Source organism: Triticum urartu, chromosome 1, assembly GCF_003073215.2.
Source record: "Triticum urartu cultivar G1812 chromosome 1, Tu2.1, whole genome shotgun sequence".
Taxonomy (NCBI): Eukaryota; Viridiplantae; Streptophyta; class Magnoliopsida; order Poales; family Poaceae; genus Triticum; species Triticum urartu.
Window position 1 is genome coordinate 92,942,799 of NC_053022.1, and position 19,213 is coordinate 92,962,011.

At 45.0% G+C, this 19,213-nt stretch overlaps 1 protein-coding gene across 1 annotated transcript; it reads left to right on the top strand.

Annotated features, from left to right (window-relative positions):
- The first annotated feature begins 6,598 nt into the window (after positions 1–6,598).
- Positions 6,599–10,736, top strand: LOC125549920 (triacylglycerol lipase OBL1-like). Its single transcript, XM_048712993.1, has 4 exons — positions 6,599–7,034; positions 8,358–8,656; positions 9,489–9,522; positions 9,623–10,736. The coding sequence occupies exons 1-4, from the start codon at positions 6,698–6,700 to the stop codon at positions 10,513–10,515; spliced, it is 1,563 nt and encodes a 520-aa protein (XP_048568950.1). The 5' UTR covers positions 6,599–6,697; the 3' UTR covers positions 10,516–10,736.
- Positions 10,737–19,213: the final 8,477 nt, after the last annotated feature.

A 19,213-nucleotide genomic window follows, 5' to 3' on the forward strand; every position in this document is an offset into this window, starting at 1 on the left:
ATAAATTAAGACAACTCCTATGGCTCCTGCCAGTTGTCATACTCATCGACATGCAAGTCGTGATTCCTATTACAAGAACATGACCAATCTCATACATCACATATATCATTCATCACATCCTTTTGGCCATATCACATCACACGGCACATGCTGCAAAAACAAGTTAGACGTCTTCTAATTGTTGTTGCAAGTTTTTACATGGCTGCTATAGGTTTCTAGCAAGAACGTTTCTTACCTACGCCAAAACCACAACGTGATATGCCAATTTCTATTTAGCCTTCATAAGGACCCTTTTCATCGAATCCGATCCGACTAAAGCGGGAGAGACAGACACCCGCTAGCCACCTTATGCAACTAGTGCATGTCAGTCGGTGGAACCTGTCTCACGTAAGAGTACGTGTAAGGTCGGTCCGGGACGCTTCATCCCACGATGCCGCCGAATCAAGATAAGACTAGTAACGGCAAGTAAATTGACAAAATCGACGCCCACAACAACTTGTGTTCTACTCGTGCATAGAAACTACGCATTGACCTAGCTCATGATGCCACTGTTGGGGATCTTAGCAGAAATTTAAAATTTTCTACGCATCACCAAGATCAATCTATGGAGTAATCTAGCAACGAGGGGAAGGAGAGTGCATCTACATACCCTTGTAGATCGCTAAGCGGAAGCGTTGCAAGAACGCGGATGAAGGAGTCGTACTCGCAGCGATTCAGATCGCGGTTGATTCCGATCTAAGCGCCGAACAACGGCGCCTCCGCGTTCAACACACGTGCAGCCCGGTGATGTCTCCTACGCCTTGATCCAGCAAGGGGAGAAGGAGAGGTTGGGAAGACTCCGTCCAGCAGCAGCACGACGGCGTGGTGGTGGTGGAGGAGCGCGGAACTCCAGCAGGACTTCGCCAAGCACTACGAGAGACGAGGAGGGAGAGAGGTAGGGCTGCGCCAACAGGGGAAGAACTTCGTGTGTGGGCTGCCCCTTTGCCTCCACTATGTATAGGGGGAGAGGGAGGGCTGCGCCCCCACCTAAGGTTTCCACCCTAGGGGTGGCGGCAGCCCCAATCCCCATCTGGGGTGGCGGCCAAGTGGGGGGGAGGAGGAGGCGCACCAGGCATGGGCCTTAGGGCCCATCTGCCCTTAGGGTTTGCCCCCTCTTCTCTCTAGGCGCATGGGCCTTGGTAGGGAGGCGCCCCAGCCCACCTAGGGGTTGGTCCCTTCTCACACTTGGCCCATGTATGCCTCCGGGGCCCGTGGCCCCTCCCGGTGGACCCCCGGACCCCTCAGGTGGTCCCGGTACACTACCGGTGATGCCCGAAACACTTCCGGTGGCCAAAACCATACTTCATATATATCAATCTTTACCTCTAGACCATTCCGGAACTCCTCGTGACGTCCGGTGTCTCATCCGGGACTCCAAACAACATTCGGTAACCGCGTACATACTTTCCCTATAACGCTAGCGTCATCGAACTTTAAGTGTGTAGACCCTACGGGTTCGGGAGTCATGCAGACATGGCCGAGACAACTCTCCGGTCAATAACCAACAGCGGGATCTAGATATCCATGTTGGCTCCCACATGCTCCACGATGATCTCATCGGATGAACCACGATGTCAAGGATTCAATCAATCCCGTATACAATTCCCTTTGTCTATCGGTACGATACTTGCCCGAGATTCGATCGTCGGTATCCCGATACCTTGTTCAATCTTGTTACCGGCAAGTCTCTTTACTCGTTCTGTAACACATCATCCCGTGATCAACTCCTTGATCACATTGTGCACATTATGATGATGTCCTACCGAGTGGGCCCAGAGATACCTCTTCGTTTACACGGAGTGACAAATCCCAGTCTCGATTCGTGCCAACCCAACAGACACTTTCAGAGATACCCGTAGGGCACCTTTATAACCACCCAGTTACGTTGTGATGTTTGTCACACCCAAAGCACTCCTACGGTATCCGGGAGTTGCACAATCTCATGGTCTGAAATGATACTTGACATTAGAAAAGTTTTAGCATACGAACTACACGGTCTTGTGCTAGGCTTAGGATTGGGTCTTGTGCTAGGCTTAGGATTGGGTCTTGTCCATCACATCATTCTCCTAATGATGTGATCCCGTTATCAACGACATCCAATGTCCATGGTCAGGAAATCGTAACCATGTATTGATCAACGAGCTAGTCAACTAGAGGCCTACTAGGGACATGGTGTTGTCTATGTATCCACACATGTATCTGAGTTTCCTATCAATACAATTCTAGCATGGATAATAAACGATTATCATGAACAATGAAATATAATAATAACTAATTTATTATTGCCTCTAGGGCATGTTTCCAACATAATATATTGAGTAATGATAATAATTGGACACTTCCTGAACCAACTCCTATGCCAGCCTCGAAGAAAAGAGGTATTCTATTTCTCAGTCCCGAAGGTATGCAAGAGGCAAAGAAATCTATGAAAGAAAAAGGTATTAAAGCTGAAGATGTTAAGAATCTACCGCCTATTGAGGAAATACATGGTCTTGATAACCCGACACTGGTAGTAGAGGTAAACTCTCTCTATAGATTTGATGAAGGTGATATTCCTTATAATAAGTCTGCTAGTCAATGCTTGGATGAGTTTGATAATTTTATTGTTAAACAAGAAAACTTCAATGCTTATGTTAGTAGACAACTAAAACGTAATGCTCACATGCTTGACTACTTGGGTGATTATATGAGTAGAACTGTTAATGATCTTAAGCTTATTAGTAAACATGCTTCCATGGTTACAACTCAAGTAGAACAAGTACTTAAGGCACATGATGATTTGCTTAATGAGTTGAATAGTAAGAATAATGATAATGTTGTTAGGGTTATGACTAGAGGTGGTAAAATGACTCAGGAACCTTTGTATCATGAAGGACATCCTAAGAGAATTGAGCAAGATTCTCAGAGAATTAATACTGGTGCACCTAGTCCTTCTAATAAAAAGAAAAAGAAAACTGATAGGACTTTGCATGCTTCTAGTGAACCTGTTATAGACACACCGGAGAATCCCAATGATATTTCTATTTCTGATGCGAACCCACAAGGAGCTAAAGGTAAGATCAATATTCTCTCAAGTCCTATCTGCCACTGATACGACTCTACATACACCGAACGTTTCATTCCATCTAGAAATGAGAAATAAAACTACGCTGTGGGTATGAAGAGGGTAGCTTTGCATGATACCAGAGAGCTAAAATATAGAAATAGGTGTTGTTAACATAAAGTTAGAATATACTACTATATATTATAAATAGTGAGTGTGGAATAATGATGGATCGGTGTACGGAATTGTCCTAGGCAATTGTTAACAAGATCGGTAATCATTATTGCAATTTTATATGAGGGAGAGGCATAAACTAACATACTTTCTCTACTTAGATCATATGCACTTATGATTGGAACTCTAGCAAGCATCTGCAACTACTAAAGATCATTAAGGTAAAACCCAACCATAGCATTAAAGTATCAAGTCCCCTTTATCCCATACGCAACAACCACCTTACTCGGGTTTAAACTTCTGTCACTCTAGCAACCCACTATAAGAGAATCATGAACGTATTGCAACACCCTACAACGGGAATCCTTCACGTGTGCATGGCACGGAAGGCACCATAGGACATCACCAAAATAAAACATACAACTCAAACCAATCTAGATCATCAATCAACCCAAAAGAGAAAGAAATCTACTCAAAACATCATACGATGGCAACACATCATTGGATCATAATATGTGGCATAAAACATCATGTTAAAGTAGGGGACTACAACAGGGTGCGGGAGAGTGGACTGCTTAAAAGAGATGAGGAAGGTGATGAAGATGATGATGTTGCTGAAGACGATCACCGCGGCGATGGTGTCCCCGGCGGCACTCCGGCGCCACCGAGAGAGAGGGGGAGAGAGTCTCCCACTTGTGCTTCCTCCTCCATGGCCTCCCCCTAGATGGGGAGAGGTTCTCCCTCTGGTCCTTGGCCTCCATGGTGATGATGGCTCCCTCTGGCTTCCTCCTCCATGGCCTCCGGTGATGATGGCCCCCTCCGGAAGGGTGCCAGAGAGGGCCTAGATTGATTTTTCGTGGCTACAGAGGCTTGCGGCGGCGGAACTTCTGATCTAGGGTTCTTTTCGGGGGTTTTGGCATTTGTAAGAATTTTTGGCGTCGGTCTCACATCAAGGAGGTGCCCGAGGGGCCCACAAGACCTCAGGGCGCGCCCCTGGCTTGTGGACTCCTCGGTCACCACCTGGTCCAGCTCTTGTGCTTCAGGGGTCTCTTTTGGTCCATAAAAAATCACCATAAATTTTCAGCCCATTTCGAGAACTTTTATTTCTGCACAAAAAAACGACATCACAGTAGTTCTGCTGAAAACGGCGTCAGTCCAGGTTAGTTCTAACCAAATCATACCAAAATCATATAAAATTATTGTAAACATGGCATGAATACTTCATAAATTATAGATACGTTGGAGATGTATCAGCCGCCGCCCCACGGTTCTTCTCCCGACTGCACCAACCCTCGTCATCGCTGCGTCGCCCCTTCGAGCCATGGTGCCGCGGCCCGTGGTCCACCGCCGCCTCGAGACCGTCCGCTCTAGGCCGTCCCCGTGGCTGCACCGACCCTCGTGCCACCGATGCGTCGCCCCGTCAGGCCGTAGCGAGTGTGGCACATGGTCCACATCGCCGTCCCGAGACCATTCCCGCGGTTGCACTGACTCGGATTTCATCGCTGCGCCGCCCATCCGGGTCATAGCGCCGCGACCCGCGGTCCCCACCGCAGCCCGGACCTGCCCGCCGCGTCGCCCCTTCGGGCTGTAGCGTCACAATCCCGCAGTCCACTCCGCCGTCCCTGCGCGTCAACCTCCCGTGGTATGCGTTGTGCCGTCTCCCTCGGCACGGGAACACCACCGTCCGCGCTGGTCTTCGTCACGTTGTCGGGCTCCTCATCTACTTCGAGCATCGTCGTCGCGCTCCTTACCAAGCCGCCGCCCGTCCACCCCCTTCATCTTCGTCCAGCACCAGTTCGTCGCCAGCGACGCCGTCATCTACCCCGCCAGCTTCATCTACGCCGACCACTGTTGGTGACATCGGCCCCGCGCCGATTGGCGCTGGAACCGTTGTCGAGTCCTTCTCTGCTGGCCTCTCCAACTTCTCTGACATGGTGTATAGCTCGTGCAGGTCCCAGTCTACGCATGCCCGGTGCTGGCAACACCGATGCGTGCCTTCGTCCACGATGTGTCGCCGAGCCTGGCAAGCCTAGAGCGGCGCTTCGTCAACTTTGTCTTCGTCCGTCTACGCATGCCGGTACTGGCAACCCCGATGCGTGCCTTCATCCATGATGTGTCCCTGGGCCTGGCAAGCCTGGAGCGGCGCTTCGTCAACTTCGTATTCGTCCGTCTATGCATGCTCGGTGCTGGCAACACCGATGTGTGCCTTTGTCCATGATGTGTCCCTGAGCTTGGCAAACCCGCCGTGCCACGTCGTCAACAACGTCTTCTTCCCGACGCACCACTACTTCGACACCACTGCGCGCATGACTAACTCAGTGCCTCCTTGCGCCCGCGGCTCCACGGTGACTTCCTCGACACCAGCCACCCCGACTCGACATCGACCACGACATTCTTTGCACGGCTACACCACCCTACGCTCTCGGCTACCTCGACAAACGGCACAAAAGGCTACCGCCTTGCTTGAGCAACCTCGTCGGTTTTCACTCCAGCCACGACTTCCGCGATGCATCGACTGTTACGACTCTGGGGGAGGGGGTGTCCGTCGGCTTGCCTTCGGATTCTTCTCCAGTCTCTCCGTCTGCGTCGCTACCGTTGTGACTGCGGGGGGTGTTGAGTATATGATTATTAGGAAGTATAGGATAGACTAGGATTTTGTCCTGCCTTGTCTTGTACTTCAAGTTTATCATTTTGTACTCCTATATATATATGCCCATGAGGATCAAGCAATACAATCAACGATTCCACCAATCCCTCTCCATCCTTCTAACATTTCGCAATCTAGCCCCCAAAGTCACACCAAACCATTTGTAGCGGCTTATACACACAGTGGAGCCGAACCAAATGCAGATTTCAAACACTTAAAATCGTTTGGAGTACCCCATACACACAGTGAGTGAAGCCAAACAATTTGACTTCATTAAGTGTAGGAATCACTTGGAACGGTTTGGCGTGACTTCCAGGACCAGATTCAGAAATAAATTTTGAATGGGATCAATGAAATAATTAATTAAGGTCAAGAAAGGGTCATTTAGTATATAACCAATACCAACTGCTGCTAAAGAAAGTCACCCACCAACCCCACAACTGGTAAATAAAAGACGTTGCCGGTGAAGGATCGAGCCACACAGCTCAGAGTCACATGCCACGTGATCCACAAAACGCGGTGACAAGCCAGCAAGCGCATGCATGCACCGGCCCTACTACGTACGCAAAACCCTAGCTAGCCATCTACCTTGGCCCTAGCCAATCAATCACTCAACAGCAAGCCCAGCCCGGCCCGGCTTGGCCCGGCCCTGCCTGTCTCCCTCCAAAGCCCTATAAAAGGCACCCCTTCTCCCCAGTGTATCAGTGTGCCTTGAGCTCATCGATCGTTCACTAACTACACACACATCACGTAGTCAGGCTAAGCTAGGAAGAAGCACTCGCCCCTCGGCGAGCATGGCGGCGGCCGGATCAGCTGCTGCTGGTCGTCCCAAGTTGGGGGAGGAGAAGCTGATCATCCGACCGGAGAAGGTGCGGTTCATCGACATCCTGTCCCTGCTGATCCTGCGCCGGCCCATCACCAGCTATGCCTTCGTCGACGCCGGCGACCAGACGACCCGCGACGTCGGCATCACGCCGGGCGACATCTTCGTCACGCTCACCGAGATCATCCAGAAGGCCCTCGCTGCTGCCTACTACCCGGCAAAGATAATCGGGGCCATCGTCGAGCTCCTCCTCAACTTCTTCGCCCTCAACGGAGGCCTGCTCGGCATCATATGGAACATCATCAGATGTACGTATTCACAGTATATCATATGACCATCTTGACCCTAATTAACTCATGCACTATCAACTTGAAATGGGAGCTAACACAAATTGAGACGAATATATGTACATGTGCACGACGCCAAGCTGATGATCAATTCCAGTTTAGCTGAACTTGATTTAATTTGAGTCACAAAATAAATTTACTATGTACAAACGTGTAGCGTGTTTAACTATAATCAAGTAAATGAGTAAAGGACCAACAAATTGACGACATGGATATATAAAGGTATGGAACCATGTGTAATGACTGCATGTGGTAAGTTTCTCTACATGGACGACCCAGAACGACACCATGTATGATCCTCTCTCTCTCTCTCTCTCTCTCTCTCTCTCTCTCTCTCTATATATATATATATATTGTGTGTGTGTGTGTGTGTGTGTGAGTGCATGGCTATTTTTCTAAATATTTTTTCTGTCTTACTATGTGCCATTCTCCATGCAAGTTGTTTCACATATTTCCTTCACACGTAATATTTTTATGTTTTGTTGTCAAATTAACTAAAGTTCGCCGTATTCTCACTATTTCTCCTTCTTCTTCTTATATTTGTCTTGTGTGTGTGTGTGTGAGAGAGAGAGAGAGGGGTTTTTCTTTATGGTTGTTTCCAAGTGCTAGAGTGTTAATTTAATCAAGTTTAAGTACATATATGTGCTAAATCCTTACAACAACACATAAAACACACATATATAAATGTGAGTTCATATTTACCTTTTCTTTATGGGAAGAAGTCAGATTTATGTGACTTTTAACTGTTGATATATAACAAAAAAATGAATATATATCTTCATAATTCGGAAGATTAAATCATCCAGTATCCTCAACGTAACGATAGAACTTGCATTTGAAGACTGTGTCCATGTGTAGAAGTCATGCATGTGGAGGGTTTGTAAGCAAATGACACACCATCAACTCGTATTTTTTATTTGTTCCCAAGTGTCATGTCTGTTTTTCCTTTCTTTCGTATGACCAAGTTACTGTCCTAATCAACGCATGCCACATATAATATATGCATATTAATTGCCATGCATATTTCCACCATAGAAAACACTTAAGTCAGGATATGTATGCATGAGTACGTAGGAGTACAGTTGGTTAATGAAGCAGCTCGCCTGTACAACAAATTTTGCTAGCATTTAGCAGCTGAACGTATCAGTACCTAACATGAATTGATAGCTCGTACTAGTCATTAAATCAAATGGAGCACGCATGCATGATAGCAACACCTGATCTGAATTGAATGCGCGTGGAATGGATGTAACGCATGACTTGATGCGCGCACTCCACATGCAGTTAAGCTGGTGATCCCGCGCCGGGAGGCGGCCAACTTCCGGACGATGATCGGGATGATCGACGGGAGGACAGAGCTGAAGCCGGCACCAGCAGCATCTGTCGGCGACATGCGGCAGCTGCAGGTGCTCGACGTCGTGGTCTCCGGCGAGGTGGCGGACCTTGAGAGCGGCGGGTACGTGACGGCTGGGACGCCCCTCGTCCTGCGCCAGTACCTCATCCTCGAGATCACAGTCATGGCGGCCAAGATCGCGTACGAGAACGCCGCCTTCGTCAAGAACGTGGTCAACAACGTGTGGAAGGTAACTAAAATTACACACATAAAATGATCAACAAAATCCTTTTCCTAAAAATATACTTACTCTACGTGCAGCAACGTAACTGCATACATTCTGATTATTAAAGGAAAAAACATTTAGAGACAAGTGAAATACAAGTGGACAGATCAAATGATCTAATGCGTTTTTCGAAGAAAAAAATGATCTAATGCGTTTTTCGAAGAAAAAAATGATCTAATGCGTACAAGTTGGACTATATGTATGCATGAGAACAGGACGGCAGCTAACACTGCTCAACGGTAGCAAGGACATCAATCATTTTGGGACAAACATATACACATGCGGGGCTTTAATTTTTCTATGCCAATCTGCATGCATGAATCGATGCGCGGAGACAAGTGTCTGTACAAAAATATATAGACATGTGGTTATTTTAGATCTGTTTTCCTATTGTGCAAAGTTATCATAGATCTGCTGACTCGTGCACAACTATGCACGGCCCCCAACGTCGGTGAATACAGGATGGATTTTCACGTAGCACATATAATTGTTTTCTAAAATGCTAAATTAACTGGAGATTGGATTACTAACTACCCCCAACCACCCCACCAAACCAAATCCCACACCAAGAAAATTTCACTGTGACTGCCCTGAATTTCACCGTAGGCCTCCACTGATATACGTGGACAAACTAGTAGAGATTTTCTTTCCCAACTGCATAATAATATTTCCTTCTAAGCCATGTAATCTTACATGTATATTAGCAGACATTTTAAAGAAGTTCGAATGATAACCAAGGAGCATTATATTTATATATCTAATTAGTAAGCTAATATATGTGCGCGGTAATTTGCAGTTCAATTTCGTGGGGTTCTACAACGGCTGGAACAGTAAGTATCAAAGCTAGCACGAATTAATCAAGAGATCGAGATGGTTAAACTACTTGGATCACCGAGAGAATTGCTAGTATTAATCTGTACGTATCTGCAGAGTTTCTCAAGGAGGACACGACACAGGCGTTCGTTTTCACAGATCGGGCCAAGGATGCGAGCGTGGTCGTGGTGGCGTTCCGTGGCACGGAGCCATTCAACATGCAGGACTGGTCGACAGACGTGAACCTGTCATGGCTGGGCATGGGCGCCATGGGCCACGTCCACGCCGGCTTCCTCAAGGCGTTGGGTCTCCAGGAGGAGGACGGCAAGGACACCAACCGCGCCTTCCCCAAGGACGCCCCCAACGGCGCCGCCCCCATCGGCAAGCACATCGCCTACTACAAGCTCCGCGAGGTGATCCGCGACCAGCTCAAGGCGCACCCGCAGGCGCGGCTCGTCATCACCGGCCACAGCCTGGGCGGCGCGCTCGCCGCCGTCTTCCCGGCGCTGCTGGCGCTGCACGGGGAGACGGAGATCCTGGGCAGGCTCGGCACCGTGCAGACCTACGGGCAGCCGCGCGTGGGCGACGCCACCTTCGTCAGCTTCTTCCGGGCCGAGGTGGAGAAGGCGACGGCCTTCTACCGCGTGGTGTACCGCTACGACGTGGTGCCGCGGGTACCGTTCGACGCGCCGCCCGTGGCGGAGTTCACCCACGGCGGCTCCTGCGTGTACTACGACGGGTGGTACGACGGGAAGGTGCTCCCCGGCGACGCGCCCAACCCCAACTACTTCGACCCGCGATACCTGCTGTCCATGTACGGCAACGCGCTGGGGGACCTGCTCAAGGGGGCCTTCCTCTGGACGAGGGCCGGCAAGGACTACCGCGAGGGCCCCGTCTCCCTGCTCTACCGCGCCTCCGGCCTGCTCGTCCCCGGCCTCGCCTCCCACAGCCCGCGCGACTACGTCAACGCCGTCCGCCTCGGCCGTATCGCGCCCAAGTCACTCCTCTAAAAGTCTAACTCAGACCCACTGTGTGTGTACGACCACAAGAGAGAGAATTGGTGATGAATAAGTTGTTGTTTCGGTTGTGTCGTGTCGTGTCGTGTCGTATCGTGTGTGTGCTATATTAAGCCTAGTACGCTTACGTGTTCCCCTGTGTGCATGCCTGCCGCTCTGTCTCGGCAATAAATCGATCCAAGGCCTTTATGAATATAATGCAATTGAAGGAGCTACTAGTTGTGGTAATTACTTTCATCAATCAACCGTATAATTTGTCTTCAAGTGTTTCTCCTCATCATCACATAAAATTAATTTGGGTTTTTATCATTTATATGCCACCGGTTGTGTCCCACTATTCAGTTTTGCCACTAGAAATTTCAACCGCTTAAAAATGTCATCGCTTCGTTAGACACATGCTCAAAAATGTCACTATAGACACCACTATTATGATCTCAAATCTTTTTTGCCATGTTATAATGACATAAATATCTATGGACCAACATGCTAGCTCTCCCTCTACTATCTCACTACAATAAAGTGTGAGGCCTACTTGATCCCAACATCGTTCTTATTTTTCTGTCAAATTATTCGCTTAGTTACTCCTGACAAGTGGGTCCACACTTATCATTGTGAGATAGATAGAACTGATATGTGTGTCTAGGCTTATTTTTGTCATATAACATGGTCAACGGGTTTGACGTGAAAATAACAATGTCTAATGGCATTTTTGAGCAAACATCTAACCGAACTATGTCATTTTTTAGATATCTAATGATATTTTTGAGCAAACATCTCATAGGTCAATGGCATTTTTGAGTAATTGTGACTTCTAATGGCAAAAGTGAGTAGAGAGACACAACTAGTGACATAAATATATACACTGTTGTATTTTTTTTCTAGAAGCACAGTACATAAATATATGCTCACACACCCTTGCTCTTATGAACACACACGTCACCCTACTCTTATAAACACATCCAAAATACATTGACATATGTGATTTGATATCAGGTGAACTGAAGATAGAATCATGCACTCATCGAAGAGGACGAAACAGAGCCATCCATGAACATGTAGTATCAATTATCAATCGATGTGCAGTTGCTAGTCGGATACGACCGATCTCATGCACTATCCCTGTCCTGATCCCCCGATCATGCATATCTTGCTACGTGCACCGTATAGGTCGCGCGCCAAATTGCATTGGTATTGACGACAATATATGTATGCACGTATGTACGTGTATGATAACCCTTTAGAATGTACTTCCTCCATCCTATAATATAAAAATGTTTTTAAAACTAGTGTAGTGTCAAAAACGCTCTTATATTATTAGACGAAGTGAGTAATATGTAGCAACTCACCGTCGTTACGAGCATGGTCATATCTAGCACGTCACTGAGTTTTATTTTTTGAACACGGCACAGACACAAACACACATATAAATGTGCATACATTCATTTTTATAAATGCATGCATGCATATTCTACTTCGATAAGCATGTGATAATTAGTAAGAGAGGCCAAAGACTACAATTGTTCCTGATATTTGAAGGATCAATACTGTAGCATGTCACTCTGGAGTACACTATGCTTTGGGGGTTGAATGGATTATCAACAATATTTATCCCTACCCACAAAAAACCCATTTATCCCTCCATCTAAGTCTACTAAGCCCCGCTTGGAAATCTCCGCTACCAAGGAAAAGAGGTGTGCTTTGGAGAAGTTTTCTATTTTTCTTTTGGCGGTTTTGCTAAACGTTAGGTGCCTGGAATTTTTTATGGCGCCGCATTAGTCAGTTTTTGCAAACCGTAGCGTGAGGCCGAAGGCGAGGACCGCATGAGAAGCGCGGCCAATGAGCATTGCCGAAGGCATGCCATCGGTGGATATAGATGGAAGACGGTTACGATTTCTTCAAGAGTATGTCTATAATTTCTTATCCTTGCTTGAAAGCTCTTGTAAGGGTTGGTTTTATCTAACATGTATATTGCGATAGACCTTTCAGCAAAAAAATAACCCAACATATAACTAGAATTTAAGCACCTCGTAAATTAAAGCCGAACCTTAATTGTTAAAAGTGGTCTATGAAATAACTCTTCATAAAACAGAGTGCAAAAGAGAGAATTGCCTTGCCCACCACTCTACGGCCCTAAGTTGAGGACCTACAATTCCAGGATAGATTGAATAAATGAAACAAAAATGTAAAGTACTTTCTTTTGCGGGGAGTAAAAGTACTTAGTTATGCGGATCGATATTCTTGGATATAATATTAAACTGTCACATGCATATAATAATTAAAATGCTTAAACCTTAATCGTCGCAATCTGTTGGAAAGAGGGTTAGATTTTAGGGAAAGCGAATAAATTTAGGTGTTTCTAGGTGAATGGACATTTTTTTTGGCTCTTTCTTAGGTGAATGAAAACCAAATGGTTTCTTTTTTGTTGAGAATCAGATAAAAATTGGGTTTTTTTTCTTAGGAAACGGCAAAAATACCCATGATTCCTACTTAACGTTTATGCGCCAGTTCCTATTATTTTTGCAACTAACGCACACCCTCCGTTCGACCTTCGGCTCGACCCATTAAACTTTTTTTCTCATTCACGCCATACATTAGCATCATTCTCTTGCCCCTACCCGTTTGGAGAACCATTTAGAAGGTTCCACAGGGTGTTTCCTGGTTTTTTTCCAGTGTTTGTTTTTCTCAATAAGTTTTTTTTCATTTTTGTTTTCTCTAAATTGCCAAGCTGTTTTCAAATTTGTGAGCTTTTTCCAAAGTTTTCGATCAGTTTTCAAATTCAATATTTTTTTCAAATTTATGAACATTTTTCAAAATCACGATACTTTTTAAAATTTCTGATTTTTTAAAATTCATGAATTTGTTTTGAATTCCATTTTTTCAAAATTATGATCTTTATTCAAAACATTAATTTTTTTTCAAATTCACGAGCAATTTTCAAACTCATGATCTTTTTTCAAAATTATGAACCTTTTCCCAATTCTCGAACATTTTTCAAATTCATGAAGTTTTATAAACTACAAACTTCTCTCAAATTAATGACCTTTTAAAATTCAAAAAATATTTTTCATCAATAAGAAAACATCTGAATAAAAAACCAGTGGACCAATACACGTGTATATATCACAGAGCTAGTTGTAAGTGCATAAGTAATATAGCTAGCGGTCAAAGCTAATAGGCTGCGGGCCGTGTAGAGATCATGCGAGCGCCAATGCGTTCTGGAGCGGGGGCCGTATGTCTCGCTTATACCGGGAAGAAGGGAAGCCTGAAGTCACTAATTGAGGAGGACACCTTTCAAAGATCACTTCCACCTCAGCGGGTTGCGACAAGTGGTGTTGCATGTGCACCACTGGTCGCAACCTAGGAGTTTTCTCTTTTTGCAAGACCTGTTTATTCAAAACGTCTTATCTCTTAAACTGTACGTCCAAATCTTAAACCGTTTTTACCGTTGGATTCCTCGCGTCGAGATCTTCAAAATTAGATCCCATGTTGATAGATTTTCACAAACTATTTTCCCGAAAAAAACCAAACGAAAAAACCGAACAAAAGAATCGTGCCTCTCATGGAAAGAAAAAATAATAAAAACATGTTTTTTTATTTCCGAGAGGCACAGGGAAGCAAAACCGTGCCTCTCGTGGAAGAAAAAAAAAGAAAAAAAATGTTTTTTTCATTCGTGCCTCTCGCAGAAGCAAAACCGTGCCTCTCACGAAAAAAACGTGTTTTTTTGTTTCTGAAAAGCGTGCCTCTCGCGGAAGCAAAACCATGCCTCTCGCGAAAACAAAACCGTGCCTCCAGCGGAAGGAAAAAACATGTTTTTTTATTCCGAGAGGCACGACCATGTTTCTTGCCAAGCAAATCCGTGCTTCTCGTGGAAACAAAATCGTACATCTTGTGGAAGCAAAAAAACATGTTTATTTGTGCCAAAAAAAGTTAGATTTTTTTTCAAAAGCTAAGTAAGACCGGTGGAAAGCCAAAAGGCCAAAAAAACCGAAAATGTCTAAAAAGCCGAAAACGCATGCGAAAGAAAAACAAAATCCGAAGGGACCGCCCAGAGAGCGACACATGGCGGCGGTTGAGAGCACGCCAGGTGGCATGCTCGCAGCCCACCCCCAAGTTATCGCTGGGAGGCTCTCACAGGAATGCTCGTCAAGCAGTTGCTCCCAGGGAAAGGAAGAAGGTTCTTAGAGTTTATGGACAACTGAGTGCTTCTATCGTGAGTCCTGATGGAGTTCCAATGGGGCTTTGGACCTTTAATCAGGCATTAGCACGCCGAGAGCTGATGAGGATGATAGTGTTGCATGAATTGGCATTCTCATTGGTGGAGTATGATGGATTTAGAAGATTTGTCTCTAGTCTAAATCCCAGCTTCAAGATGATATGTAGAAAAACAGTGAAGGAGGACTGCATGAAAGCATTCAAGGAAGAGAAGAGAATTCTGCAAAGGATGTTCCAAAACTCCAAATCCAAGATTTCTTTGACCACGGACCTGTGGACATCAAATCAGACAGTGGGGTACATTTGCATCATAGCTCACTTCATTGATGGGGAGTGGAAGCAGCAGAAGAGGATAGTTAAATTTGCCGCTATGGAGACGCCGCACACATGAGCTGCAATGTTCAACATCATGGTGAATTTCATAAGAGAGTGGAACATTGGAGATAATCTCTTTGCTGTGACGCTAGACAATGCATCGAATAATGGTGCAATGATGAAGCTATTGAAGGCACATCTCCTGCTTAAGATGTTACCTGGTGGTGGCAAGTTGTTTCACCAATGTTGTGCCGCCCATGTCATAAATCTGACATGTCAAGCAGGATTGAACTTCCTTGGTCCAGTGATCAACATGATACGTGAAACTGTGAAATACATTCGAAGCTCACCAAGTCGAAAGGAAAAATTTCAAGAAATCGTTGAGCAACATGGTGTATCATGTGGGAGAACTCCAAGTCTTGATGTTCCAACTTGCTGGAACTCAACCTACATGATGATTGATATAGGAAAAGAGTATCGCGGAGTGTTTGACTCTTTGGCCATTCAAGATAAACAATATACCTTCAAGCCATCTTTTGAGGATTGGGAAAATGCCGAATATGTTTGTAGGCTACTGAAGGTATTTTATGAAGCCACTAATGTGATATCCGGCACAAAATATCCAACTGCTAACTTGTATTTCCATGAAACGTGTAAAGTGAAGCTGACCTTAGAGCAACAACATTATGAAGAGGATTCTGAGATGGGCACAACGGTCAAATATATGAAGAGAAAATTTAGAAGGTATTGGAAGATGACATGGTTGAGCCTTTGTATTCTAGTGATTTTGGACCCACAATTCAAGTTAAAATATATTGAGTTCCGATTTGGCCTAGAGTTTGGGAACGAAGCTGCAGCAATGATTACTAAAATAAAAAATGTGTTCCAGGGTTGTTCAATGAATACCTCCAATTGAATGACAATGGATCAGATCCCATGTCACAAGGAGGTGGTGATGGCATGGTTGTAAGTGGTGAAGATCCTATGGATGATTGGGACCAACATGTCTCCCTCACTGTTTGATCAATAAATTTGGATTCTACCGAACTTGATTCGTACTTGTCAAAGGTACCCATCCGGCGAAGTGATCAATTCAATATCCTTGCATGGTGGCAGACGAACTCAGGTGAATACCCAACGCTAAGTCGCATGGCAGCAGATATCTTGGCGGCTCCTGCCTCTGCGGTGGCATCTGAGTCCGCCTTCAGCACAGGGAAGAGAGTCCTATCAGATTTTCAAAGTCGAATGACCGCAACGACACTTGAAGCTCTTGTTTGCTTACAAGATTGGATAAGGACCAACGGTAAAGCCATACGACACAAGTTTCTTCTTTGTTTCTTGTTAATGCTTCAAGTTTACAAGTTTCTTCTTTTTTTTATGCATCTAATACTCAACGTAGCTTGGGTTCAGTTCATGACATTATAATGGACTTACAAGGTATGAGAAACCTTCTGATGTATATAGTGCCATGTATATGAAAGTACACTTAAAGTATGAAGTCTGCTTTTTAATGAGGTATTTCATATCTATAGTTTATTCCAGGGAACTATTTGCAAGATGCAGCCCAAACATGTAGATGAATATATAGAGTGCTTTACACACAGAACTAGTGCTTTTTGTTTTTGGTTTCCCCAAGTTATACTTGATCTCTAATATATATTTCTTTTTTCTATCAGATATGAATGTGTAGTTCAGATTCATTTTTTTCATCACCAAACTGTATTAAAAATATGCATTGCTAACTAAAGTAACTTGATTAGAATATGTTGCGGAGTGGATGACGAGTAGTGTATAATGGATATTTAGAAGTGTATTTTCTTGCAAACCTGATCATGAATTGGTTTTCTGGAACATGCCTTTGCTACAAAGAATATTCCTCTGTTCATAAATATATTATTTAGTTTTTTAGGGATAAATATACTATTTAGTTGATGTGCACAGAATCACTCTTGTAACATTTCTTTGTAAATACAGATATCGAGGACTGATGCTTGTTGGAGCAATTGATGTTAAACCTCAAGCAGATGGTGAAGCAAAGATATGTTAGCTTTCTCTATAACCTACTGGATGTGAAAAGTTTAGCATGTTGAACCTGTAATATTTTGATCTTGTCTGAGTCTGTTGGATTGAGGTCATTAGCTTGACGTTCTTTGAAACTTGTAATCTTTTGATCTTGTTCGAATCTGTTGGATTGAGGTCTTTTGATTGATGCTCTTTGAAACATGTAATCTCATGATCTCGCCATTTTACTAAATGTGAAAAGGTTAGACCTTTCATTTTACTGTATTGTGTACACGTTTGCTGACATATCTAATCTTTTGGGGACTTATTAGTAATTTGGCGAGGCCACAATTGTTGGATTGTGCAAACATTTGGTTCAAAAAATCTATAATCCTCTGGGTTGTGTAAAGATTTGCTAAATTCTGGGTCGGCCTCATGTACACAATGGGTCAATGGGGCCACAAAATTCTGATGAAATGGGCCGGCCCGTGGCCTCACATATTGACCTTGGGGCCACGGGGCCGGGGCCAGGGCCGGGTCGGCCCATTCCCATTTTGAGTCTTGGTCTAGCTTATCTGGGTCATGATGGAATAAAGGTTCCATTTTCTTGTAGCATGGCTACATGTTCTTCTCAAATATTGTTATGATATCATTTTGTGTTGTGTCCATTCGAGAGAGACCTGACTTGGTTGTTACAGGTCGAGGTAACTTGACATGCTCAAGGGACACGTGGAGCCGGTTGTCGAGCTGAAGGCGCTCTACAACGAGACAATCCAGCGGTCCGTACATGGTGTCATGTCTAGGCTCCAATGACTGCCTCTTTGGCTACAACTACTGAGGTAAGTCCCTGGACTCTCCTTCCTTCCATGTTTGCTTTGGGAACTAACTTTCGATCTATGTTGTGTGCTCTGCTCTGGCCATTGAGCCGATGATATAGTGCTTATGGTTGCAAGTGCCTATGGTACTATGTTGTTAATGTTTCCATGCTCAGGTTTAGTGATATGCTCCCTGTTTAATGATCATGGCTTTGGTTTGTGGATGGTTATGCTTGGATTAACTGGATGTCATGGTTAAGCTTATCGATATGTGATATGTCTCCAACGTATCTATAATTTTTGATTGTTCCATGCTATTATATTATCAACCTTGAATGTTTTGTATGCTATTTTATATGATTTTTGGGACTAACCTATTAACCTAGAGCCCAGTGCCAGTTTCTGTTTTTTCCTTGTTTTAGAGAATCGCAGAAAAGGAAAATCAAACGGAGTCCAATTGACCTGAAACTTTATGGAACTTATTTTTGGACCATAAGAAGCCCACGAAGTATCGGAGATGGACCAGGAGAGTCCCGGGCTGCGCACGAGGGTGGGGGGAGCGCCCACCCTCTTGGGCGTGCCCCCCTGCCTCGTGGACAGCCCGGAGATCCACCGACGTACTTCTTCCTCCTATATATACCCATATACCCTAAAAACTTCGGGGAGCAGAATAGATCAGGAGTTCCGCCGCTAGAAGCCTCTGTAGCCACCGAAAACTAATCTAGACCCGTTCCGGCACCCTGCCGGAGGGGGAATCCCTCTCCGGTGGCCATCTTCATCATCCCGGCGCTCTCCATGGCGAGGTGGGAGTAGTCCACCCTCGAGGCTGAGGGTATGTACCAGTAGCTATGTGTTTGATCTCTCTCTCTCTCTCTTGTGTTCTTGAGGTGATACGATCTTGATGTATCGCGAGCTTTGCTATTATAGTTGGATCTTATGATGTTTCTCCCCCTCTACTCTCTTGTAATGGATTGAGTTTTCCCTTTGAAGTTATCTTATCGGATTGAGTCTTTAAGGATTTGAGAACACTTGACGTATGTCTTGCGTGGGATACCCGTGGTGACAATGGGGTATTCTATTGATCCACTTGATGTATGTTTTGGTGATCAGCTTGCAGGTTCCGCCCATGAACCTATCCATAGGGGTTGGCACACGTTTTCGTCTTGACTCTCCGGTAGAATCTTTGGGGCACTCTTTGAAGTACTTTGTCTTGGTTTGAATAGATGAATATGAGATTGTGTGATGCATATCGTATAATCATACCCACAGATACTTGAGGTGACATTGGAGTATCTAGGTGACATTAGGGTTTTGGTTGATTTGTGTATTAAGGTGTTATTCTAGTACGA